Source organism: Salarias fasciatus, chromosome 14 (assembly GCF_902148845.1).
Source record: "Salarias fasciatus chromosome 14, fSalaFa1.1, whole genome shotgun sequence".
NCBI lineage: Eukaryota > Metazoa > Chordata > Actinopteri > Blenniiformes > Blenniidae > Salarias > Salarias fasciatus.
Genome location: NC_043758.1, coordinates 27,262,685 through 27,290,638, shown reverse-complemented (window position 1 = coordinate 27,290,638; position 27,954 = coordinate 27,262,685). Strand labels below are relative to the sequence as shown.

The 27,954-nt window shown below is 42.7% G+C and overlaps 2 protein-coding genes across 7 annotated transcripts in view; one reads left to right on the top strand and one right to left on the bottom strand.

Moving 5' to 3' along the window:
- clcn2c (chloride channel 2c) overlaps positions 1 to 6,562 on the top strand; it is a 176,704-nt gene extending 170,142 nt beyond the window's left edge. For all 6 annotated transcript variants that reach the window (XM_030109097.1, XM_030109095.1, XM_030109094.1 and 3 more), the window contains 2 exons: positions 370 to 456; positions 2,149 to 6,562. In XM_030109097.1, the coding sequence (XP_029964957.1) occupies positions 370 to 456; positions 2,149 to 2,343 (282 nt within the window). In that variant the 3' untranslated portion in view covers positions 2,344 to 6,562. The remainder of the gene's footprint in view (positions 1 to 369; positions 457 to 2,148) is intronic.
- Positions 6,563 to 13,786: 7,224 nt separating this feature from the next.
- On the bottom strand, positions 13,787 to 18,185 carry hspb12 (heat shock protein, alpha-crystallin-related, b12). The gene is made up of 3 exons (XM_030107685.1): positions 17,939 to 18,185; positions 16,213 to 16,367; positions 13,787 to 13,969 (listed from the first exon to the last, which is right to left on the bottom strand). Exons 1-3 carry the CDS (start codon positions 18,183 to 18,185, stop codon positions 13,787 to 13,789), a joined length of 585 nt encoding a protein of 194 aa, XP_029963545.1.
- Between the last annotated feature and the right edge of the window lie 9,769 nt (positions 18,186 to 27,954).

Here is a 27,954-nt window from a genome sequence, read left to right as displayed (position 1 = left end):
ATGGCCATAGAACATGAAAACTGGAAATGCACCACAGTTATTCTATCTGCAATCTCCATTTTCCTTTAATCTGGTTTTAATCAGAGCGTATCTAATAAAGTTTCTTATGTCATCCTATTACATGTAACTCTTCAACTGTGGGTTTTTCTCACTTTTAGTTGGAGCAGCCAGAAAACTCTCAACGACCCTGTATCACATTTCCCAAAGTGCTCGTTTCCACTTCAGCTGAATATTTGATTTGCAGAATCGTGGATGAAGTTGTTGGCTTTTGGCTCATGAAAGTGTGTTTCTCCAGTGAGGCTTCGTACCATGTTAAAAATAGCAAGTGAAGGCAGCAGTAGAGATAATTTCCAACCTGCTTTCCAACAGACCCACACCATCTTCTCCCTGCTGGGCCTCGACCACGCCTACGTCACCAGCATCGGGCGCCTCATCGGGGTGGTTTCCCTCAAAGAGGTAAGAGGCTCATGGCAGGTTACTGTGGGGACATTTTAGGTCCCATTTATGATGTTTTCCAATGAAACTGGGACAATTTTGTTGCATTTTGGATGTCTGTTTACACGGCAACAGTGCCCAAAGCCTCTGAAAACATATCATTTGGAAAATTACTCCCAAGGTGGAGCTTTATTCTGTCTCTGTGTTAATTTGGGGAGGGGGAAATTGTTGAAAGTACTTTTAGTCTGTGTAAAATGGGGACAAATGTAATTTTTTTATGAATTCTCCACTTCCATCTACAGGGAAATGGGAAAACTAAACTTTTCTGAAACGACGCTGCTGCGTATGCACACCACAGTTGTAATAAATAGTTCTTCTGCTCGTCTGTGGATAGACGAACAATAACAACTCACCAGCAGTACCCAATCCTGGCCCAACATGCCAACTGGATCTGTTTTCAGCGATTCTGCCGTTTCAGTGTAAACAGATATTGTTTTCAAAATGTTGCCCTGTAAACAAGCTTTCCTGAATGAAAATGCAAAAATTTTTTGCTTTCACTTGAAATACTGTTGTAAATATGGGGCCTTAAAAGAATCAAAATACGTGATGCCACGTGGATTCTGTTTCACTTATTGTCGGTTTCTTCGATACCAGAGTCGTGACTGTCCTCATGTACACGGGCAGCAAGTTCACCGCTTTTGTAACTGTAAAATTACTGTCAGGGTGAACAGAAGTGCTGTCACTGACAGACACACACACACACAGACATTTCAGTCATTAATGATTCCTCCTCTCTGTGCCTGTTATGTACTGTGACAGACAAAAGGCTGCTTAATATTGCTGTCTCTCTCCATTGTCTCTCTGTCTGTTCTCCTCAAACGTTCTCCTCTCCCGATTTGCTCTGTTTTCTTTGCTTCTCCCTTCCCTCACAAACAACAGAAAGCCCCTCCGCTCTTTGTGAATCAGCCAGGAAGTGGGAAGAGGATTGTTGCTAAGTGCGGCGCTGCCTGACATTTAGGCTTTTTTGTTCTGTGTTCCACCAGCAGACAAAAAAATTACCCAGCCAAAGCAGATAAAGCTCAGCCTCTGAAAGGCTGCATGTCTGTCACAGAGACGCGCTGTTATATCACAGCCTCTCTGGTCTGTATGGAAAAGAGGAATCACAGGGATGTTTATGGGGTTTTTTTATACTGCAGTTTCTCCATTGCCACAGTTTGTCTTTCTCAGCGCAGCCACAGGATCATAGCACCCAGATCCGTCACCCCATCAGCCAAATGAGGAACTAAAGCCGGCCAAACAAACAACTCAATCTCACCAAGAGAGAGGAAAGTGACTCGAGGAAGTCACAAACTTCAATGTTGCTGCAGTGTTGGTGTGCACACTGAGGATGATTACAATGACACCTTTTTTTTTTTTTTCTCAGATAATGAAAATGTTTGAATATGGAAATGTGCTTTACATAAAAACACTGAGCAACGATGACAGAAAAGAGTTTTTTTTTCTTTTTTGTATTTTTAGAAGCATTTGGAAAATGATTAATATAGACAACGAAGTGAAAGTAGTTTACAATTCAGGCTGGAACATTTTGAAAATGCTCGATCGTGGAAAAGTCTTTCCTTCATTCTTGCTGGTTGGGGTTGGTTGTCTTCAGTGCTTGGTGTTCCCAGGTTTTAGTCTTTCTGTTTTTTTTTTTTTGTTTTTTTCTCCACGTAGCTTCGTAAAGCCATCGAGGGCTCCGTGACGGTGAAAGGTGTGAAGGTGCGTCCGCCCCTGGCCAGCTTCAGGGACAGCGGCACCAGCAGCAGTGAGAACGAGGCCACCGAGCTCCACAAGCTGTGGGACCGCCACAAGAGCATGTCGCTGCCTCGCGAGCACACGCCGTCCGAGTCCGACGAAAAGTCCCAGTGAGGAGCCGACGAGGAGGAGGAGGAGGAGGAGGAGAGACAAGGAAGAAGAGGTGGAGGAAGAGGAGAGAAGGGAAAGTTTTTAATCTTCCAAAGCCACAAACATGCAAAAATCCTCAGGGCTTAGGATCAATATTTAATTCTGGAAAGAGATCTACTGCTACGCCAGCCTCCTCTTCCTCCTCCTCTGCTCCTCTTCCCCCTCCTCCACCACTTCTTGTGCTCCCGGGCCACCCACAGTGCTTTCTGTCTCCAGGAGCCTTGCACTGATCCAACCACACACTCCCAACAGGGTGAGACGAACACAACTCTACCTGTACCCGCCTCCATTTACCCACAGCAGAGGAAACAAAGGACAGCTGTCTGTGTGGGACCGGGTAGAAATCTTTTCAAAAAGGGATCCTTTGTTTTTGTTTTTCTCTCTTTTAGCAGATTTTGTCTTGCTTGTGCGTCTTCAGATTTGAAAGATTTCTTTTCAACATGTCTTCCACTTGAATAGAGGAATTCAGCAGCGATGAGGAAGAAAACTGTAATGTGTGCAAGAGTGTGTAAGTGTGTGTCTGAATTGAGAAAATGTGAGTTTGTATGTGTGAAAGTGGAGGTAGCAGATGACTATTTCTTATGGGATCTCTGTTTTTATTATTACTCTCTGATGCATTTGTTTTCCTGCTTCCATATGTGACTGATCAGGTGGTCTCTGTTCTACTGGAATGTTTGTCTTGGCTGGAAAATGCACCACTCGCACAGGAAAAGATGCCTTAGTTTTCTGTATTCACCAGTTTTCCATGGCCCCCCATCTCCTCTTTAAACCTGCCCCTTGGTAATCCAGTTGATGGTCCGTCTTATGCGAGGTGGCAGCGATGGAAGCACCTGTAGCCCCCTTCTCATGACTGCATACTCCTTTCATACTTCATGAAAACGCACACAAACGGAGTGTAGTGATGCACTTCCAGAGTCGAAGTCTTTCTGCTTATCTAAATATAGCTCCTAATAAGTGTTCCAAAGGAGGCTGGGGCGGATGGAGAGGGCAGGAAGCTCGAGGGGGGGTGGAGTAAATAGATGCCTGAGAGAATGAAGACATCATTACCTAACCAGCTGCTCCGAGCCCTCTCATCAGTCAAACCTCCGTCAACCCGCTGCATGCGAGATTCAACCTCCAGCGGTTGATGTCACAGTCCCGGGAACAGGAACATGCTGTTCCCATCGCTGTTCCCATCGCTGTTCCCCACGTTTATAGCACTAGGTGATTGCACTCAAACCAGCCAGCTTAACCGTGCTGACATAAGACGCGTTGGACGTAGTGTAAACAAACCCACTAACGGAAATCTATAACGGACCGATGGAGACTGTTCAGTTGTTGAGTTCGCTGGGAGAAGACCAGCTGCTCCCATCTAACCTGCACCTGGCATTAATGTTTTAATGCTTTCTGATATGACAGACGACTTCAAGTACTTTGTTTTTAATATTTGATGAAGTTGCTGCAGGCTGGTGAAAAACATTGATTTGTTTTCTCTGTTCTCCAGCCCACCTCACCATCCTCGTCCTTTTTTTTTTTTTTTTTTTTTTTGACACTGCGTCCTGATTTTAAAGGAAAACCTTGAAAACTGGACCTCAGAATTTGGGCGTTTAAACATTCCATATACGTCAAGATGCCAAATTGCATGATGAATTAATATTTACCTCATACTTGGTTTCTTTGTTGGTCACATGACCTGAAAAGAGCTTTGGTTACAACTTCCAGTTCTGTGTCCCCTCCAACATTCAACCTTTCCTCTTAAGCTGCGATGTGCAACATGGTACAAGGTGCTTCCTGCATCTAAAACTCATTATATTTGTAGGACTTGCAGTCAGGCTTACTCTTAGTTGCTTTTTGAGTTTTGCAACTTATATTAAGAAGCAACTTATGTCAAATTCTATGGAAGGATAAATGAGACATGCTAGTTTCCTCTCCAATATGCATTTTTTTAACAGATAAGACATATTCAAGTGCAATTTATGGTCCAGAAGCTGCAGTAGTGGTTCAGCGTGTAAAACCCATCTGATTTTCCATTCCCTTTAATATTTGCTTACACCGTAATGTCTTTCTTTTTTTGCTTTAAGCACATTTGTGCTGTGGTAGAACACTAATCATTTTTCATCTCGGAAGCCAAACCACCTGTGCCCAGAATGAAAGCAACAGCTGTGTAACAAATAAACTGTGACCGTGGGACACCAACCCGTCTCTGGAAGAAGAAACTCATTGAGTCGTGACCTGTCCTCTTCAACCTTCAGAGGATCAGAAGGATCTAGTTTATATAAAGTTAGCCCAGTTATGCCACGTGCATAAATGAGCACAAGTCTCCCAGGTTGGAGATGCATGAGTAGATGCTGCTGTTGTCTGATGCTGCACATATCTTAAACAGGCTCTCAAAAACGTAATGCGTTGGCAGATTAAAAGGTGTCGCCAACTTATGACTCGTTTTTAGTTTCTAAGTTCCAAGATTTCATTTCTTTCTCCACAACTGTATAGTTGCTTATTGACAAGAATGGGCTGTTTAGTCACATTGGATAAATATTCTTTAATTTGTTACGTCTTTTGCCATCTTCCTTTGGGGACCACTACTTCCTTCAGAACTCCACAGTTTGAATGCCTTAAATATGCACTTTCGGCTTCTCTTCTGTGTGCGGCGCATTGCATGGATTCAGTTTTCGTGCGTTTTGGGAAAAGCGCCCAGAGAACTAGCATGGCTTTGCATGAGATAGAGAGCGCATGCAGGATTTGTTTTATATGATCACAATGTACCAAAAAAGAAACAATCAGTCAACATGAACGACTACAGGACGAGTGAATGACGTCGTCTTAGGTTAGACCATATCGTGCCTGTATTTTTCATATTTAATATCGCTTCCACTTATCTAGCAAGCTTTATCCATTGCCTGATTTTGGACCTGGGGAAGTTGGGTTAGCATACTTAAAAATTAATATATTTAATATCATTCCTATAACATGAAATCATCATGTCTTATCCAATTCTTCCTTTGACTGTTCTCTTGTTGAGATATGGATTTTGTTTGAAGTTTGTTGTAATTTTGATGATTGAAAAGTTGATTCTCCTGCTGTCATTTGTTTTTTTTTTTTTGTTTTGTTTGTTTTTTTAATATCTTAACATGCTGACTGAAACATTTCTATGATTCCGGACATTTGTTTTATGGATATGATAGGCTTTCAATGGCCTTCTGATGTGAAGAGTGTAATTGTGAAGCCAGGGGAAGTCGACGTGGAAGGGACCAGCATGTGGTCTGTTGACGGCATGTTCATTCCACAAGTGCCTCTTCTTCTCCTCCTCCTCCTTTAGCAATGAGAGTAAGCAATCAACACCCAAGTGTTTTCGGAGCTGGTTTTCTAGCCTAGCAGATGAGGCACGTCTCACACACAGATACGAAAGGGTGGATGGTGTTGTCACCATGACATCCTGTCAATCCCGGCGCTACCGAGTGAGATCCACCGTTTCGGTTGTTTGCTTTCTTCATCGATTTTTATTATTCAGCCTTCTGCCAGCCTTTTCCCTCCACATTACACACAATGTTTCATCTCATTTGTTAGCATGAATAGTCGGAGCGAGGTAGATGCATATTTATTAGTCCGTATTAATCACAGTAGAAGTTGTAAATTTCCTCTTTTTTTTTTTTTTTTTTTTCTTTTTACAGATGATCTACTTGTGGGTAATCAGTTTGTGCAATAACAGTCGTTCATCTCACTTTGTAACCTGGGTTTTCATTGATGACATGAATGCGAGATAACCTTATTTTTGTAAAGAAACCTGAAAAGTGTAAAAAGACGTACGCAATGTTGAAATGGAAATTTTTTTTAAGGGGAAGGGGTTTTTTTTTTTTCCATGAGCACCACGTAATTGACGCACGTGTCTTGGACAGCTTTTGGGAAACCTTCACTGTCTGGTCCCTGGGATGCGGTGTGGTGGAGCTAGCGCCCCCTATCCTCCAGTTTCATCATACTCGCCCTCCATCTCCTACATGACCTCTTGAGCTTGAGGGGTTACCTTTTACCCACAGCTTAAGGGACTTGTACATATCGAAGGCCTCCACTACGGCAAACACCAAGGGCCGAGCCAGACGAAACAAAATCCAGAGCTATTTTTCACAGCGGAAAATAAGACATTGTTTTGTTTTATTGTTTGTTTTCCTTTTGTATATCGGTGATGAATAAATGAGATTTTAACAAACAAGTCTGTCGTCTGAGACTATATCCTGTCACTTTGACTCTCGGAGGATTTCGGTTCAGGATGCAGCTGCTCTTCACAGCAGCTGCAGATCACCTGCAGCCTTGTTTTGGTCGTACACTCACACTCCCGTTGAGGGAAACACATTCTGTAACACAATAACAGTGGTAAGATTGATTTGTTTTGTCCGAAATCCCTTGAAAACACCTGGACTTTAAAAAAGTGGAGCACTTGGCATGTTAATAGGACAGCAGGTCCTCTGCGAATCAATATTTATCCCCAAAAATGGTGTTTTCTGTAATGAAGGAAAATACTTTCAACAATGCACAATTTCACTTCTTTTCAGGAGTCAAGGTGCTCTCGGCTTCAGTGATGGGAGTAACGGCGTTAAAGTAAATGGCGTTAATAGCAATGTTCCTATTTTTAGTAATAAGCAATCTCATATGTCCAGGCATTATAACACCATAACTGACAATAATATGAAGTGTGGTTCCATTACTATAATTCACCGCTTTCAGCTTGATTTTTCCTCCTCAGGAGTCCAGCTGAGCCAGTGGAGCATAAAGTTAGTTTACAGAATAGGGCTGTTAAAATTAGCACAATAGTAACGAGTTAATTCAAATTCCCAATGATGCCACTAATTTATCTGACCCGCAATTAACTCACGCACGTGTTGTGACCCTTGTCTCGCACCGTAGTTTGGGAAACTGAGAGGTAAGTGATGTGATATGCTCCTTAAAGCTGTTTTTGATCCCCCAAAACAAAAGGAGAAGCAGTTTGGATAAATCAGGCATAATATTTAATGCTGGCAGCAAGTGGCACCTCCACAAGATGGCTGCCATGTAGGCACGTAGGTGTCAATATGAAAAAAAAAAAGTACTTCCAGCCTATTTTTTTGAGCCTGCTGGATGTTTGAGGTTATGTGGAGATTATTCTGGACAGTATTTGATATTTTTCTGGATTGTGGCAACAACAGTAAACATGCTTTTACATAAAGCAAGCATATTGATCTCAAGTTGATGGGAGTATTAAGAACTTCAGAGTAGATTAAAAAAAAAATATGTGATCAATTTGCAATTAATCGAGAGTTGACTATGGACAATCATGCGAATAATTACGATTAAACATTATAATCGATTGACAGTCCTAGCACAGAACGATGAAACTATACTGTTGCAAAGTGCGCCAGGTGACGTGACAGATATATAGCCACAGAGAGCTCCAATCATTCAAAGACAACTTTTAAATGGAAGGCATCATTGGCATACATCTATTGAGTTTTATTATTCTTTTACAAACGTAGAGATGCTATCTACGGTTACACACAAAATTTGATTGGTCTCTTTTCTCATTTTATCACATCATCAGCAACGTTTGAATAATTTAGATTAATGTAGCATTTTCTGTTTGTAATTTATTCAGTTAAGTGTCCATTTATTTCATTGACCATATATTCAGTTTTATAATAAATAATTGATCGTGCACCTTAAAGTTTCATTAAGATGGGATCCACATTCTTTGACATTTCTAAACTTTTTTTTTTAAAGTAATGCAATAGTTACTTTGCCAAGGAATTAGTTAATTTTCAAATATTGTAACTCAGTTACTTTTTGAAAAAGCAACTAGTAACTATAGCTAATTACTTTTCAAAAGTGGTTTGCCCAGCACTGCTCACCTTCAGCTGCTCACTGATAACAAATACCAATGCCACTGCTTATTAAAGCAATAAAGCTGAATTCACACTCCGTTTGCAAACAATACATGAAGGCGAAGCATTGCGCTGGGATCGAGCTCGCTGTGTGCCACCATATGCTCCAGCTCACTGTTAATATGTGTATCAGTTGTACTTTAATCATGCTCAGCACGTAGCATCATTGCTGCATGAAACCCAAAATTCTTTAGCGTATAGCATGTAGCACGACTTGGATCCACTGAACAGTTAAACTAATGAACAACATCAGGGAAACCCTGCTGGTCCAAATGTCAATCCTGATGAAGTTGCTGGTGTCGCACGAAATAGCTTTAATCCGGTTTCTTGATATATTGGCAGGAGGTTATTTACAGTCTGTCTTACTTTTTCCATTTTCATTCATTTTAAAGCATCACTGACATCGCTCAACCTCTTTTTTCTGCCTGCTGTTGATGGATGACTTCATGTACTCATCAGGTTGTATCAGGCATCAGTATGGGCCCCACTACTGGTATTGATATCAGTGCATCACTACAAATTTTGAAGAGTTCCTCCTATCTAACAGTGGTTCATGAACTGTAGCTTTTTACAGCCTTACTCTGAAATTTACAGAAAAGTACATAAATTATAGATTTATTTCAAGGATACAGGAATACAGAAGCAAAATACAGTAATATATAAATATGTTATTAAATTCCATTTACCAACTCTCACCAGCCATCTGCATGTGTAAAATTACTCATTGATTGGTGCATTTGATGACACACTAATTCAGTTATTGAGTCATGCATCCATCTTCTATCCGTTTCATCCAGACTAGGGTCAGAGTGACTGGAGCCACCTGAGCCATTTTTTTCCCCTTCATTTGTGATAATTGGTCAGTTTGGCAGGAAGAAAAGTGGTGGTGGCGATCGACCATGAAAAGTCTCAAAAGAGTCACTTACACTGAAGATTAGAATTAAAAACAGCCTCTTTAATTCGGATTGTTTTTTCTTGTAAGTATCGCAGTGGTAAATAGACAACATACTGTATATACATATGAGTGTACATTATTCCCGCTGCATTATCCCATAATTTGTGACATTTGTTCAAGCTGTGCTTGGATCCTTTTGAACATGAATCAAAATGCAGACATTCCTACGTCAGTGAGCTCCAGTGCAGAGAGAGAAAATCTATTTCCTACTTCGACTATAGATGGTCCCCGTCCTGCAGCGATTTAGCTCAGCATTAATCACTTTGAGAGGAGGTAGATATCGTCTCCAAAAGCATTAAGAAGAATTCAGCAGGGGGAGTGATACATCGACCACTGCAAATTACATCTTGTTTTCATCCACTTGGATGGCAGGCACCGCTGTGGTTCATTCAGTGTGGGGGACTCCAGTCCTGGTCCTGCAGATCCCCTGTCCTGCATCTTTTAGATCTCTTTCTGCCTCTTTACATCTCATTGCTGATTACAGTATTATGAGCTTAGTGATGACATTATCATTAGAGTCAAGTGCGTTGTGGCAGGTAGACATCTAAGGCCCGACAACGTTTTTTTTTTTTTTTTTTTTCTTATTTTTAAACCTGTCCTGTCCGGCATGGAAGCAGCAGAATGGAAGTCTGGCTGCTGCTATGTACCTGACAGATCTGCTCTCCCAACAGGAGCTTATAAGCTTAAAGCTCCTTTGGTTAACATGCTTTCTTAATAAATTTTATTTATTTTGAGTACTGATACATGATATTGCTGGACTTGACAGGAGGACAGAAAGACGTAAAAAGACAGAAAAGTGAAAGAAAGTGTAAGAAAGAACAAACAAGCAAACAACAATACCAACAAAAAAAAAGAGTGAAGAGAATATCGACATTTTTTTTTTCTATTCTTTTTTTCTACAAAAAAAAATAAAATTATATCGACACTACATACAGTCGTCTACTGCAGCTACATAAAGACATGACAGAGGGCATGTTACGAACTTTTGTTGGAGTATATAGCCAGCAGTAAACTGGGGTGTGAAGCTGAGGATCCAGGTAGGAAATTACAAGAGAGAATCAGGAGAGGACTGCTACGGATCACCATAAGTCTAACCCACCACAAGCAAACAAGGTAACCGAGTCCACATGTAAAATGAGAAGAGTGATTAAAGATCAACGTGATCATGCAAATGTGATAGTGATAAAGCATATTTGACCTCTGACCCCTGACAAGTCCAGGCCAGAGAGGCCCTCATGGCCCAGACAACCAGCACCCATCCCAGAGCCCAGATCCAAGCCACTCCCCGAGGCAGACGTCCACGCACCGGGCACCAGACACCCAGGGTGGACAGAGCTGATAGCCCAGGACCCAAGAGTCCAAGAGCCAACCCCGCCCCACTCAGGCAGAGGACCATAACCATACCCAGGAAAACCGGCCCCCATTGACGGCTACCTGTCCCAGGCCAGTGCCCCCCTAGTGCTCCAGCCGCGTACCCCAAGATCCAGGGCATCACAACCCCCAAAACACACCCGTCCCCCTACCTAAGACCCCCCCCCCCCCACCCCCCCGTCCTCTCCCACTTTCCTCCCCTCCAACCCCACCCAGCCACCCTCCTCCTTCTTAACCCCCCTGCCCCACTGCCCCCCCCAGTCCCACCCAGCCCACACCCCTCCTCCCTAACCACTACACACACACACACACACACACACACACACACACACACACACACACACACACACACACACACACACACACACACACAATGGCCCAACGATGTTTTAGTAGTAGTAAGGTTTTTCTGCACATTTTGTTGAGTGGATGGACAATAATAATGTTTCCCTCCGGAGTGTCAAGAGTCCCAGCTCATGTTCTCCTCGGAGTTGATAGTTTGACAATCTCAGCCTCATCATGAGTCATGATGGATGTCTTTGTACCTGCCATTGTTAATGTTTATCACATATTGTTTCATTATGAAAACAAACAACAGCACCCACTTGTGGCCGAGCATGAAAAAGACTAAATGGACATCATTGTCAAAACATCGGGGTGTAAATGTGAAACTGTCCCGTAACAAAAACACAAAAATGATGGATTTTTCTCTTAAAAACTTCAAGTAAACAGCCTAGAATATGAAAGACAGGTGATCTCCAGGTCAAACCAGGTCTCGTGTTAAGGTTCCTTATATATGAGTGCCAGATAACAGTTATTTTCTTGGTAGAATTTGCTTGTTCTCCCTGTGTTTGTATTCTGTACAGAGTGTGCTGGGAATCTGTGGTTCAGTTTGTACAGCTGTGTCTCTCTTCCACTCACAACAATAGTAGTTGAGTCCTCCCATTTTCTTTTCCAGTGATGTTTCTTTGCATCTCAAAGCAGTTGGACCAGATCTAATGTAGTTGGTCATATGTCTAGTAAGACATTGTATCTTATGTAAAAGTGGCTTCATGTATTCATGCATTTCTCTATGACTCAAGTTTGGATCAAGTTTTGATTGAAGCTGAGTGACTGTACATAACTTGGCTCATTGGGTTTTTTCAGGATCTTTCAGAATATTACAAACAAGTTAGTTAGTTGGAAGACTTTTGAGTTACTGGCACCTTAAAAAATCAGTTTCTGCTCTTTCTGTGAGTATTTTGCATGTTTTCATCTGATAATCCAGGCTTCTCTCGCATTAAAAAGATTATTCATTGGGTTGTTTGATGACACCAAAAGAGAGCTTCAGTTCCCTTCAACCCAGTGATGGAGAGTATCTGAGGAATTTTTCAAAGCCATTCCTTCCAAATAGTTTGTAGTTCCTTCACATCGACTTCAACCGCTGATAAGATGTGAATCTCAGTAAGCTCTTTGGATACACAAATATTGTATGCTCACATTATTGAAGTCTAGACGTGCCCAACTTCTGCAGAGCTATATTACTTATTTTAGAAAATACATATTTATATAAATTCTGTAATTATCTGACCAGCTGGACAAGGTGTGTCCTGCCAATCACTTGGACTGACTTCAGCTCCTTAACACCGGACGGAGGATGAATGAACTGTTCTGGTCCAATTTTTTTGTCCCGTCACTGATTCCATGTTCTTTTAGTCATTTTCATTGATGCACTTTAGCTTGTGAGTTTGTGCTTTTTTAGTAATGTTCACAGTGCTTTATTCAAAATAAACTCTATCTATGTTTTGTGGTTCTTATGTTCTCCAACTGTACAGTCCAAAGACATGCCTGTTACATTATCCGATGTCTCCAAATGAAATGTAGCAATGACAAGTCATGGCAGTGTTTCTCTCTCATTTGTTCCTGTCATGGAAATGGGTCTGACCAACCTGCATTTGTTAAAGTAAGTAAATAAAGACACTGTCATGATTTGTCCAACTTAGTGTGCTTAAGACACCCGTTTCTTTTTGTTTCCAAGGAAAAATGTGGTACTCATTCCACTTTGGAGTTACACAGACGATCTTCAATGAAATATCTTGAGGCGTAAAACTGAAGTCAGACATCTTCAAACCGTTAGCTAACTCTGTAGCAACCAGCATTCACAAACTTCTCTGTCTGCATTTGTGTCTTCATCAGTGTTTCCCTGCCTACACATACTGCTTCTCTGTTCTGTTGTTTTCCTGTGGAGAGCATCTGGACCATAATGGGGGGACAACGGATTGGTAAAAGCTTAATGAGCTAAACGAACGCCGTCCCTCGGTGGGTTCGAGGTGGGACCGTCACACCGCCTCTGGAGATTCCTGGTGTGTGTGTGTGTGTGTGTGTGTGTGTGTGTGTGTGTGTGTGTGTGTGTGTGTGTGTGTGTGTGTGTGTGAGTGAGCGAGCAGCTGTGTTACTTGTCTACATGTGAGATGACACAGATGGAGAAGTCAAGAATGAGTTAGAATAAAAAAAAAAAAAAGAAAAATATCCCTCCATTAAAACATTGCTCAGCTGTGTTTTGTGATGAATGAGGTTAGCAGCACTTGAGTGGAGCGCCATCTGTCCGTGCTGACTCCACCCCCGTGCTGATGAATGTTAAATAAAGGTGTCACTGGAGCCACTGTGAAGGCTTCACTTGGAGACTGATTGATGGGAGCGCTGGTTATGAGGTGAAAAAAAAAGGCCTTTGGAGACAGATGTACTCGGGCTTGAATCATAAATCCAAAGCAAATTACGATTTCAAGTATTTTCCTCCAACTATTTAATGATCTGAAGAAAATATACCATGAAATAGTTTCCTCCAAAACTCCACCATCTTGTTAAAAAACCCTCCAAGAAAAATTGAAGCTGTTATTTCTGAAAAAGGGGAGCCAAGTGTATTTTTTTAATGTTGAAGTATCTGGGTACTTTAGTCCATACCATGTCTAAATGCCAAACAGTAAGTGTACAAAGACATTACAACAATCTCTGACTTTGCTATTTGAAGATAAACTGAGTCAGCATGACCAAAAGAATCAAACCCTCTCGATGATGTGATTCCAAACACCTGTTTCCATTTTTATTCTCATATCGTTATTTGCTTGGAAGGCAACGGTCCATCATGTGAAAATCAAAACACCAACATTAGTTTTTTTAACAGTGGCAGCCAAGATAAGAAACAATATGAAGACACAAGTCAAAGGTGGGCTTCACTGCGGTATATTGGAGGTGGGTCCAGAACAGGAGCGACGATCCGACGAACAGTCACCACGAGGGTACCGTCAGGATTCAGGGCTCCACAGACCGATAAGGGGTCCATGTCCTCTGGGAACAAGGACTTATGGGTAAAGGTGTCGCTCACACTTCCGTCGTCCAATACCTGAAGGATGGAGACAGAAAACCAGAGTGAGAAGTGAACAGATTGAAGAGACGGGATTGATCTGCTGGGAGGGGACAAACAGGGTCGAAGAGGTGATGAGCAGAAAGGCCACCAAACACTGGCAGACGGACGAAGAGGGTAAGAATAGCGACAGGGCGAAGAAAGGCACAAGGGTGAGAAAAGAAGGTGAGAACCAGGGAAAGAAAGGGAAGCTGAGAGGTCAGCACTGTTTGGAAGATGAAAGAAAAGCAGAGGAAGAAGAAGGAAATCAACACTGACGAGTTCTCTCTGAAGACACTTTTTCACAGTTAAGGCCTTCAAGGCGAGTTGAACGATTGTGGATATTTGCCAATTTATCTGTTGACCCCCGTTAAGATGATCTCCCGACTCTGAGGCGGACGCTCTCCCCAGTGCTACTTCTACTCCCTTACCTTTTAAACATGATTAATATCAAACTTAAAGGGAAGGCAGAGCGAGGACGTAGATCAGGCAGAAAGATCCCGCCTGCCGACAGGAACAACTAACACAACACGTGAGTCTGACAGGCGGTGATACATCACCGATCCATGTTGGGCTACCAGATGGCAAGGATACTCTTATTTCAATTATCTGTACAGAATGGCAGTAAGTAATAGTGTATTCAGTGATGATTAAAGTGAGCATGTTTTGGTAATTTACAAGTTTTTTTTTCTTTCATTATAGAAATCCACAGAACAAACTGAAGGAAAAAAAATTTTATTTAAACTTTAGCTTCCTGAATTCATCCAACATGATAAGTTAAGCTCCTTGCAGCTCTGAGGAAGCCTGTCTTTAAGCTTTGCTAAACCTGTTGACATACTCCATCACTTGCTTGTAATTTGATGCCAGCCTCGTTGTACAGCTTCCTGCTGCTGTGTGTGAAGCAGATTACCACATGAAGTTGGAGTGCTTTCAGGCTGACTGTAACTTAAACTAATTAAAGGGGAAGAGTAATCTTTGATCAGGTTTGCACAAAGATTATGAAATAGTGTACATAGAAAAGCACAACACCACTCAACTTGACAGCAATGAGATCTTTTTAAAAAAAAACATTCTGATGCTGATGGCATGATGTAGAATGTTCTTTTCCTTCATATGTGTCATGAAGGAGTGCTGTCAGTCTGACTTCAGTGAGTCAAACCAGTGAAATGACTGCCTAATGTCTTATAATCAACCACAACTCCATCGAATGTTAAATACCTAAATGTTGTAGTCAATGTGGTTTTACCAGATCTGCAACAGAATGCATTTGCAAAGACACTTAAGCACAATTTCTAAGCATTCGTTTTTAATTATGTCTCCTTGTGCAAGACAGTGCAATGTCCAAATACCATGTCTTTTTTTGGTGCATCATTTCTTTTAAAATGATTTTGTTTAAATTGTAGCAGATCTTACATCTTATATGCAACAGTGTTTTTTCTTCAGGTAATGTCACAGAGGGTGTACCTTACCAGTTATTGTGTGTGACACAATGCAACACATCACAGGGGATGCCCTTGAATGACCGATGAGGCAAATCTCTTTAAAACCAATATATTGTCTCAGGCTTTCCGCTCTCTGTGGGTTTTTATATTGATGTCTCACAGGTTATTTATTGTGTTTTCATTTTGGTTTTGCTTTGATTTAATTCAGCTTTTAAGCTTCTGACATATTTCTCTTATGTTTCATACATATATTGCAAACATCTTTTTAACTGTACTCTGTCTTCTTTTTTTTTTGTTTGTTTGTTTGTTTCTTGCATCTCCTTTCCTCTCCTGCTACTGCAATACACACACACAGGGAATAAAAACTTTTCAGGTCCTGGGCCCGGGACAAGATAGTGCTGGGTGGGCCCAGTCCCAGGTTGTTATACGCGCCAGACGGGCCTGAGACGAGCGCCGCCATTCAACGTGTGTGTGTGTGTGTCGGGGGGGCCCGGGAAAACAGACCCGTTTGTCCCCCCCCCTGTCAGCGGGCCTGGCCTGATAGCCTGATAACCTCTGACACAAATCTGACCTCTAGTTTGAGTCGTCTGAGATGAGAGCGCAGTCTAAATGTTATTTTGTGCTGTATAAAACCAAACTTCAGAAATGTATCCATCAAATCTTGAACTAAGTGTTCCTAACATCTGATTCATCTCAACTGTCACACAAACGCACTCGGGTCACATTCTACTTCCTCCTTTCCACTCTGAGCAGAACAAACACACACCTCGCCTCACTCGCACACAGAAAACTCGCGCACACCTTCTGGGCGTGAACGACGACGTGGTGGTTGTACGCCATCACCACGATGTCGTGTGGCTCGAACTGGCTGACGTCAACAGACGTGCAGTAGCTGTCTCCCACACGCTGAACGCCGCCGCCACCTGCGCCGGGCTGCCTGCTCGTCACAGCGCCGCCTGCAGGACACACACGGGAATTACTGCATCCGTTTGAAATGTTTAACATTCAGTCTATTTCAAATCGTCTCTGTTGTAAACCAAACTACAGGAAAAACATGCAGAAAGTGTTCCATCATCAGCAGGAGGTTGACTCAGTAAGAAGAACTCTGAGTACATAGTGTGTGTTAATGTAGACAGCCAGTCACACACACACACCTCTAGCATGACACGCTACTACAGAGATTTTTATTAATTAGATAATCACTGCACCAGAATATTAAATCAAGATCTAAAACAAAGATCCTCTGTTTGAGTAATAAATGTATTTTAATGCTTGTCTGGAAAGAAAAAAGTTTCCAATAAAAACGGAGACTCCACAGAAGCATCAAACATTTCTGGGTTTTTTTTTTTTGGTTTGACAGTGTGTAAAAATTTAAAGGCCTCCTCAGCGCTGAAATCTTCCACACCAATGAAATCTGCTCTTTTTGGGTCATTATTGATCGGCCTTTAATCTGCCTGTGGCCTCGTAAACCTTTTTAACGCGGCTCATCATGCTCTGCGCAGCAGTGTAACTGTTTTAGCGCTCCACACGAAGCCTGTGTTTTATCGTAGCACTCTACCTTTTGTGTAATCTCTTGAGCCGTGGCGTTGGATCTTTATGTCTGTCTGGAGCCACACTGGCTCCTTTTCCTTCCTCTGATCAGGCCCTTTTCTCTCTCAGAGCCACAGTTTTTTTTCCTTCATTCAATAAACTCTCCACTGTCATGTGAAAAAGTGAAGGCCTTTCGAAAAGGCCAACAGTGAATCCACAACAGTCGGAGCGGGTATTGTGGAGGTGCGCTGTTCTTTCCTGTGCCGCTCTGTGACATTAAACCAACTGCACAGTTTATATTATAGAAAGAATCTAAGACACATTATTCAATAGTGCGGAAAGGCCTCCCTCTCACTTTTCTGCCCTTGTAAAATATTTAACATGCTGATGTCTCTCTGTATTTACCCCGGCGGCCCAGCATGCTCATTTTGAGCTCACACCCAAAAATAAAGAATTTGTCATTCAGACAATCAGCATTTCAAACCAAAGTTTAACTTTTTTAGAGTTTACTGGCACGCATATTAATGTTGTGGACAAAATCATCAAGTATTCCTAATTCATTTATGAATTCATTTATCCAATATTTAATTTATAATAACTTTAAAAACGTTCTAATACTTTTTCATATTTTGTAGTTGAGTTTTTATTGAATTTGTATTTATGCTATCTTAGAGAAATTAATACAACTGTTATTAAGAAATCCTTTGTATTTATTGTTTAATCATCAATTGGTACATTTGGCTTGTTTGCCTGTTTGCTCACTCGCTCTGTCAGTTGGTGGGTTGGTTGGTTGGTTGGTTAGTTGTTGGTTAAGCAGGCCATCCAAATCTTTTTCTGTCAAATGGTAGCTAACTTTGTTGTTCAGATAGAGGACAGGTGATTCATCATGCAGGTTTTGTAGAACAGTTTGTAGATTAGTTCAGTTTTGCTCATCGAGCCTTCAGTTTGTTGAGTTTGTGGAGTTCCCTGCACCAGTGTGATGATTGGATCGTCTCACCAGTTTGCCCGTAGGAGGATCTGCCGTGCAGGCTGAAGGGGGTCATACAGGTGGGACTCCCGGAGCCCTCATCCCCAAACAGGCTGCTGCGATCGGCAGAGTCCAGAAAAGGCTCAAAGAGAGCGTCCAGAGAATCGGACGATCCCCCCAGAGAACCCTCCGACCGATAGGAGCTGGACGTGCTGTAACGTGACGAGGAGCGGTACGACGAGGATGATCTGCGGCTGGAGGATATCACTGACGCCATGGAGGAAGGATGAATAAAAATACTCTCCCGTTCCCGGTACAGCTAAGTCCCAAGAGAACAAAACTCAGTTCCAAGTTCTGGATAAATACAGTCGTAGAAGCGGGTCGCCAGAAGCTTTTAACCTCCAACTGGGGTGTCTTTGTGGAGGGCTTTTATAAAGCCCTGATGCATTGTGGGTCAGTGGAGCGCAGCGTGGGCGCTACTGTATAGTGGACTCCCGTTAGCCATAAATGGCAATTTGTCCAACGGCTGGAGCCAAGAATACAACGGACAAACTGATAAGGAGCAGAGACCCCATTCTGGTTCTGACACACAGCGGAGATAAGGCTGGAGGGAAGCGAGGGGGCAGTCCGAGATGTTTCTGGCACGCAGGCAGAAATAGTCCAAGAGTTTTAGGGCTGTCCGTTAAACTCAAGCTCACACACAATGCGAACACTATCAATAATGCAAGAGAAAAGTGGCCGTTTACATTCTTCTGACCTGCTAATGGAATAACAGATAGTGGAAATCTGAAAGGGAGAGTGCTTCCTGAGAGGACATGCTCCAGGTCTGAATCACAAAATGTTCACTATACCATTTTCTTTTTATTACAAAACCAAGAAAAAAAAAAGGTGGTGTAAATGTAGTCCTGCTAACCTTTATACTCCCGCTTTACAAAGCTTTAATTGTGGTGACATTTGCTTACTGACAACACGGCCGTCCTCCGGGCGGAGCGCCGCTGACATTCAAGACTGTCATATGAACAATTTTTATGGTGCGTGCTCGTGGTTTTCATTCGGCGATGTGTGTGTGTGTGTGTGTGTGTGTGTGTGTAGGGGGTAAATGACATTCAGCAGGGTGTCATGGTGCCCTTCAAGATAAAGCGGGCTCAAGTCAGAGCGGGGATGCTTCACATGTGCGCTATAAACCCGAAACAATCCAGTTAATACAAGCAGCATACATCAAGGTGACAGTCCCAATTTGTGCTCTTGGGCGAAACACTCGAGTCTGCCCTTGTGTAAAATATCAGGTTCATAAATCCTCCTCAGTATGTATAGAGATATTTTTTTCATTATTAATAAAATGCTTAAAAACGAGTGCTGCTACGTATGAGATGACCTGAAAGGCAAACAGGAAACAGTAATAAAAGTTTTAAGCATTGGGACTCAGCTGTCTCTTCCAGATTTTCCCAGTCAGCAATGCAGAGTCCACGTGTTCGGCTAAAACTCCCAAGTTCCATTCACCCCACTGGGAATAGTGTTGGTCTCTTGAGGCACATTAAACTCCCAGAACACACTCCCGACCTCCAACAGATGATGCATGTTCAGCCGGTGCACCAGGACTGAGCTCTGAAGAGATAAAAAGATCAACAATGGAGAGATAACAAGGTAAATCAAGGAAAAACTTCAAAGGCTTCCATTTCTTAACATCGGCTCAATCATTGTCGAATCATCCGTGATATTCCAAATTCCTCCGAGAACTCTGATCAGAGCGGGCGCTGGCCTCACTTCACGTCCTCACATCATCCATGTATCTTTAATGGTGTCAGTGTGGTGCAATGGACTGAAATGCAGCTGTTTGAGTCTGGAAATCCTTTCTTGATTTATGGAGAAGTCCCGCGGTAACTGTCCAAATTTAATGAGTAACGTCATGTAAAATGCAAGAATACAGACGTCGATCAGTCCAGACTGATAGATTTAAAACATTTTTGAAGAGATTTCCTTAAATGTTCAGCAGACATTTATCATCTCTGCAGCATCTCAGTTTATGACGCACACAGTACTTTTTGTCGGCGAGATTTTCCTCACACTTTTCGGTCCCTTGCCGTCAACTGAGTATCGGTTGAAGTCCACAGTTTACCTGAGTACAGTAGCTGACTGTGTCCAAACCTTTATGACCTTCATGGCTGCTTCCGGCACAGAAAGAAATCCTGCAGAACCAGACTCAGAGGTGGAAACTTTCCAGAGGAGGGGTAGAAAAGGGAAACTGAAAGAAACAGCCAAGCTGAGTTCAGACAACAAGCTAAACTGTTCGCTGTGCACCTGATGGGGAGGAGACTCAGATCACGACCTTCCAGATCCTGTAGGAAGATGCAAAGAGAGAAGAGACAGAGCACAGACGACAGGAGAAGGAGAGAATGTTAGGGGAATGCAACCGTGAAACGTCACTATGGGGAGTGAGAAAGGAGAAACAAAACCTGGAAACTCAACTCGAAAATGGTCCAGGATGACCTGAACCAGCCCTCAATGTAAGCTTTATGTTATGTTACGTCCATATGGACCCAGATATCTGAGAAATGTTTCCAGCACTTTGATGATTTTACGACACCAAGAAACCAGACAGACACAAAAGCAAAAGGGGTTCAAACCAGCATTAGAAAGGTTTATCTAAAAAATATTGGCTGGTGAGCCAAAATCAGATTGGAACAAATCTGACATTTCATCATATGACTGCAGCACCAACAAGGTGATCTTATTTATATTCCAGAGAGAAGCGTCTGTCGTTCTCCACAGGCATCTTAAGGTGCAGGAATGAAACCTCAGATTTAAGTATTTACCCAAATTCTGACCTAGATATGACTGGATGTGTGCAGATCTCAGCCTGAATGGCAGCCGCTCCGGCCCGAGTCTTACAATCCGATTTTTCAGTCTGCGGCAGAGATCTGATCTCTTCACGGCTGCCTGAGCCCAGAAGATCAGCTGTGGTTCCAGCTGGTTTCACAGACTTGACAAGAGGAGATTTGTAACACAAGGAAGTCTCTCCTCGAGTGTGTAATTTGTTTCTCGGACCTGGGTCTGTATCAACTGGATTTTTGTTATTCTTAGAAAGGAACATTAACATAAAAGCTGCAGGAAAAGAGAAGAAAATAAATAGAATGATTAAAATAAATAATTAAATAAGTGAAATTATTAAAGGCTAAATTGTTATATTTCTATAAAAGCTACATAAAAACTTGAAGACTATAATCAGTCCTCTCATGATTATCTTTTTTTATTAAAAATAAGGTACTTTCTGTTTATTTGCAGTCATGCATGTGTCGTATTTTAGTGTGATAGTCATTCAAATGTCTGACTCAGTTTGTTAAGTCTCCCCGAGAGACTCGTGTGGAGAATGTAACAAAGGACAATCAGAGGAAGAAACACCTGCAAGGTGAAGAGGGACTGAGCGGAACTCTAAAGTCACACTTGACATTAAACTGCACACTTATCAAAGTATCGAGTTTTATCTTCCACTGACAAGTGGCTGGGAACTGATTTGGTTATTTGTCTTTCATAAACCACTTTTTTTTTAATGTCTCTATTTAAAAGAAAATTAATTTTGAAAAATCCTCAAGGCACACCAACAAGTCTAAGTCAAAGCTGAGCATGTCATTCACAATGGTGTGTTTGGCTTCTCTGATAATGAATGAGTAAAACTGCTCGGTAGCCTTGAGAGCTCTTTCACTCATTTTTGTCTTTTTTTTTTTTTTTTTTTTGCTATCATTACTTGTTTCCCAATCTATTCTTCATCTCTTCACATCAATAGATCCAACATAGTTGTTGCTTAGGAGAGAGAAATGTTCTTTCTGGATATCGTGCTTCTTTTTCTTCACACACAAACAATACCAGTTAGCTGACCTGAAGCACAGAGCTTTTCTTTTCTTGGGTAAGTATACTTGAAAGCTGGACACCGTCCTTTGATCAGGGAGGCTTAAATGGTTCCTGCTCTATATCTATTCATATTTTTATTGATTTATACTTAAGTTTAAGTTTTTCAGGAGGCTTCTTCAGAGTAACTAGTAATCCAGCAAACTGACAGAACACAGAGCATAAAGGGAAGTCCTGCAAGTTGAGAGCAGTCGGTGTTTCTACTGTAATCCAGAACAGTTTGTTTCATCTTAGAAGGTGCTGCTATCTATTCTGGTGAAATATCACATCGATTATTTTCAGGGTTGCCACAAAAACACCCTCTAAACATTCTGCGAAGCTAAGAAGATGAGGAGTTATTCAGAGTTTGAGGGAATTAATGCCACCAAAATCGACATTTTAATGTCTTTTCTGTGGATGTTACAGTTTGAGGGATGTAATGAGCTGGAACACCTTTCTAGAAGGAGAGAGGACGGAATCAGCTCAGTTCATCATTCAGCCTCCCGTCGCATTACAGACTTTGCTTCATTAACTCAATGCTCACAAGAAAAATTGAAGCTTGATGCAAAACACATCAGATTGTGATTAGAAAGGGTTTTGAAATACTTATTTAGCTGGTGGATGTTTTTTTTTTTTTTTAATGTAGGAGTGACATATTGAAGTTCATGATTATTTTATGAAAATTGAGGAAAAGTTGCAAAAAAGAATAGCCTGACTGGCTAGAAAATTATTTTCATACGACAGGCTGAACAACTACTGAAACATTTTCATTACTGGTCGTTTTGGTCCAACTTTGACACTCAGTATTTTCATTTTCCATGTATCCTCTGAAAATCCTGACACAGTTACGATTCAGTTTCATATTTTGCTCTTGGTGTACCCTGAAGCCAAATCACCTCTTTAAAAGCTCCACAGAGCTCCGATTGTTGCTGCAGAAAAGAAGCGAGTCTCATTTTCATGTTTCACCTTGCTCCGCAGTGTTTGCTGTGCAGTTCTGAATAATAATCCTGTTACATAACAATTAAGCAACATGATGGTCAGGGACGACTGAACTAACCGGATAATTCTGTGTGTTGTATTAACTGCAGTCAGCTGCACAGTTTTTGTTTGTAACATCGCACAGATTGACATTATGACTGCTGATATTAGCTGTAACTGTTAGATTGTTCCATCTTTGTATTTCTTCTTTATCCAATCCACAGTTGTTGTAGGGCTGTTGTGTCACCGTTGTGGAGCAGAAGTAGCTGATCCCATCTAACACTGGGTGAATGCATACAGGACACACTCTGGAAATGCTACCAGTGTGTTTTGTTTGTGTCACATTACCCTCGCCTGTTCAACCTGTGGTTCAACCTCTCTATTCACAGTTTTCATTCATGTTTTCAGAAACCACATCAAGTTTTCGATGTATTTCAAACAACAAAACCTTTGTCTCCATTGAAATCTAAACACTGATAATATACTCTTATATGCGCTTCTCTCTTTCTCACTCCCTCTCTCTTGACCCATCTAAAGGATTATTCAGTTCTCCGGAGGACCATGATGCCATGGAAAAATGAAATATGTGCTCCTGTAGGATCAGAGAGACCAGCTCAACACGGAGCACTTTCTGTCCTTTGCCCTGCTAATAGCTTCATAATGAACGATCCTGTGGAGGAACTCATTTGCAGGAGGGTTTGTGATGTGTGTCCACTGTGGAACTGCAGGAGAGAGCGGCGTGGGTGTCACTGTTCATTAGATGATCATAAAACGCTACCTGGAAGGTCATGGGCCATCACTTACATTCCCATCCATCTGCTGTACTCGTGTTCGAAATCTCCATCACAGCTTTGAAAAAATAACCACGACAGCAGGCTTGGATTTTTTTTTTTTTTTTTGCAAAGAACAATACCAATATTTTATTAATTGGAAATAAGATCAGATGCAGCAAACAAAGATCAAATCATTACATTCAGCAAAAAGAGGAGAAAAATATTGAACAATAAGGAGAAGGAAGAAAGAAAGAGTGTCTTTTGAGATTCAGAGGGAGGACGAGGTGGCCTGATGCTGATGGGATGGTACATTCATTTTTGGGTCATCTCGTTTCTTCTCCCACATTCTGATAAGGCGCATGCCCTCTGCCTCTGTCAGGTGACTTGTGTGCGCCATATGTATATATGGCTTTGCTGTCTGAAACCCCCCACCCCCCACCCCCACCCCCACCCCCCACCCCCACCCCCACCCCCACAGGACTCTGGGACATTTTAATTAAGACATGGGAGGTTAATGTGGGTTAAACCTGTCTGTGTTCACTTCAACGGCGGTTGAGTTTGCAGCTCTTTTGTTTTAGTATTCCGGGCTGCGGGTGCCCGTGGGCATGCGGGGGCGTGGTGGGGCTGGGGTGGGGTGCTGAGTGGTCCCCGGGCCCTTCGGCTCTGTTCTTCTAAAATGGTAAGTAGGTTAAACACGGTGACGGGGAGGGTGCCACCGCCGACTGAATATTCATACGGCCTCCTGCCTTGACGCTGTCCGACAGATGTTTTGATGTCTTTTTATAGCGCTGGGTTCTCCCACCACTATCACACACACACACACACACACACACACACACACACACACACACACACACACACACACACACACACACACACACACACACACACACACACACACACACAAACTGGAGCATTTCTCTCTGATAAGTGTCCAATGTCAATGCTTGCCTGAAGCAGCAAACTGCACCACACAGCCCAAAGTCTCTCTCTCTCTCTCTCTCTCTCTCTCTCTCTCTGTCTCTCTCTCTCTCTCTCACACACACACACACACACACACACACACACACACGCTGAAAAAGAAACATGTCTTTCTCTAAAGACATCTGTCTCACTCAAGGACAGCCGGCTCTTCTCCTAGCGGATATTAATCGACAAAACAAAAAAGAAACCATAAAGAGGAGTTTTTCTGGGACAGCTAACCTCAAAAGATGTCACTCAGGAGAAGAAAAGAGAGAGGGGGAAAAAAAAAGCTCAGGGTGGTGAGGAGGGGGGAGGCGGTGGAGTGCAGATGGAGTGAAGGGGAAAGAAGACAGGCAGGGGAGAGATACACATCTCCCCGATCACCAGGCGGTCCTATAATCGCGGGCTAATTGCTTGTCGGCAAAGGTAGCACTCAGATGTCCTCTCGGTTACATAATGAAGCCCCCACCCCCACCCCACCCCCCTGCGGGAGGGGGGGAACGGTGGGAGCAGGATGAGGGGAAAGGACGGAGACAGAGAGGTGGCAGGAAATGACAAAGATGACAGGATGGAGAGGGGACACATTCATCAGGCTGTCTGTGCGTGCGTCAGCGCGAACTCTGCCGTTTCTGCTCCGAGCAGACCCAGCGGAGCGAAAAGACGAGAAAATCCACAATCTGTGAGGTCAGTTCTAGAAAGAACTAGGAGAGGTTTGAAGGAAAAGTTAACGAATGGTAATCCACTGAAGAAAAAAAAAAAAAGATTTACACAAAATTGGAAAATATTTGTTTGGTAAAAGTGACACATTTCAAACAAGGTGGGACAGAATCATGTTTAACATTATGTAGTTTATGTCGCTTCCTGACTCGAAAATGTCTCAGGACTGATGTTTGAAGCTGCAGTTCTCACCTGGACTGATGTGAAATCCACACAGCACACAGTGGATTTTGTCCTTAGTTCACGGAATCATTTGATCTGCTGTTACTGTCCATGTTGGCTTATTTAGACTGGTTTTATCCACATCTTTTGCTGATTCCACAGCTTTTTGTCAGACTGGACTTGTATTAAAATCTGAACGTGTTTGAGATGACCATACTGAGTGAAAAAAGAAATGACACCAGGGTGTCTGGGGAGAGGAAGGGAGACACTCAGGTAGGCTGAAAGAGCGAATACAATCTCAATAGGGACAAAAGCAGCTGATAAATAAAGGGGTGGGGGGGGGGGATCAGTTGGCTGACAATGGCACACTTGCGTCACTGAATGCGGGACAAAAGCACGACCTCGCCTCGCCGGCGTCGCCCAGCTTTTTAATGCCAACCGAGAGGACAATGATTCAAATCGCCCCGCTGTAACCTCGGGACGACACGTGTGAGGCGCCCCGGGAGGGGGGGGGGGGGGGGGGGGGGGGGGGGGGGGGGGGGGGTTAACGGGGACGTTTTCCGGAAGGTGCTGAAAGCCGGTCGGCGGCCCGAATGACATCACGGAGGCTTGTGAGTGAGGATGGCGAATGAAAGGCACAGCTTCGATGGCTCCCCCTGAGTTGTCGCTGTCTCCTCTCAACTCTCAGCACAACAATCCACGTGATCTTGAGTGGAATCAATTCAGCCTTCAGCCTCCTTATCATTAGTGCATGATTTCTTTTTTTTTTTTTTTTTTTTTTAACCCCCAATATCTTCAGCACTAGGAAAAGTTCAGCCTCCACTGAGAGCTCAGCTGTAGCAGACACCGCTTTAAAGGGAATCGCTGCGTCAAAGGGGTTCTGGAATGGATATATGGCGCAAGCTGCACAAGCTCGCTGACATCTTACAATACAGCAACACTGGCATCCACACATCCAGAAAAACACCACAGACTCACACGCTGAGGCTTCTTGGAACAGTCAACTCAAAAGAGGGGATAGGGGAATCTGTGCTTTAATCATCTGTAGAAAACAAGCACAATACAAAAAAATACACACACACACACACACACACACACATATGGAGGATGAGATGCGAGTGTTGCTGTGAGTAGCGGGATGCGTGCACAGTCCGATGAGATTTTCCTGAGTCGTATGGATGACAGTCCCTCTGGGAGAACCTCAACAAGGCGAGGAAGAGGAGGAGAGGAGGGACGGGAGAGTGTCACATAAACATGCCCTTTCGCAAGCGTCATAGAAAATAGAAGGAAAATACAGAACGAAAGGCAAAGCTTTTCAAGAGTCAGTGCGGGAGGAAGAGAGCAAAGAGAGGAAAAAAAGAGGGAAAAAAACCAACAAAAGAGCTCTTCAGGAGGATATCAGATGGAAATGAACTGTATCACAGTATCCTCTTGAAATAAAAAAAAAAAATTCACATTTGTATCGTTGAGGGTTTTTTTTTTTTCTGTTTGTTTTTTGTTTAGTTTTTTTTTTTTTCCCAAGTAGACTATATCACACAGTGATAACGAAGAAAAGGAGAATTCTACGGCCACGTTAGCTTCGTGCAAAAAAACCACATACACCGGCACGCCGCGTAGGCAAAGAGATCAAAGCAAGACAATGCATACAAAAATATAGAAAAATCTCCGATGCAACTGATCCCTTCACAGAAAGAACAAAAACAACAAAAAGAAAAACTTTCCGTCGCCGAAGGGTCACTTCAGGAACATTCTGTTTGTTGTTGCCGCTGCTGATGATGTGTACTTTTTTTTATTTTTTTTTAAGATCAACCAAAAAAGTTGTGTGTTTTTTAGCGTTTTCTACAAGGGTCCCACCGGAAAAAAATGCACCCGACCCTCCCACCACCCCAAAAAAATATTCAGTAGCTTTAGTCAATTGTTACAGCAGATGTCCATCGTGAGGAATAATGTGAACAACAACATGTTGGAGTGATAGAAAACTAGTACGATAAAAGCATATCATTTCTGTCGTTTCATACTCTTTTTTTTTTTTTTTCTTTGAAACTTTGTTACCTTAAAATACATACTATGTCCTGTCACTTTAAAGACATTCCGGCATTTGCTCATAATTGGTAGTGACAGGGTTATTAAATAGTTTGGCATACCCAGCAAGCCATGCCCCAAAGGATGCTATTTAGTCTCTTGCAAAGGAGGGAGGGGGGGCAGGGAGGAGGTGAGGGCGGATCTTAACCTACCCTCCCTCTGTTGGGAGATGCTGAGGAGCTGGGGGCGGAGGGAGGGGTGGAGAGGGTGGGGAGGGTGGGGGTGAGGGGGGACATACAGAACAGCTGAGATTACAAATCGTGCTCAAGACCGGGTCAGCCCACTGATTTCAGCACTTGCAAAAAACACATGCAAAGGTAAAGGTCGAAGAGTCCGGACCCTCAGTCACTGCTCCGCGGTGGTGGCGTCAGTTAGCGGAGGGATTCGCACGAGGGCGTCACACCCACGACTGGTTTTTCACTTTGGACCGCCCCAGTAACCTTGGGACTCGCCGGTTTAAAAAAGGGATTGTTTGGACGCCTTCATAGA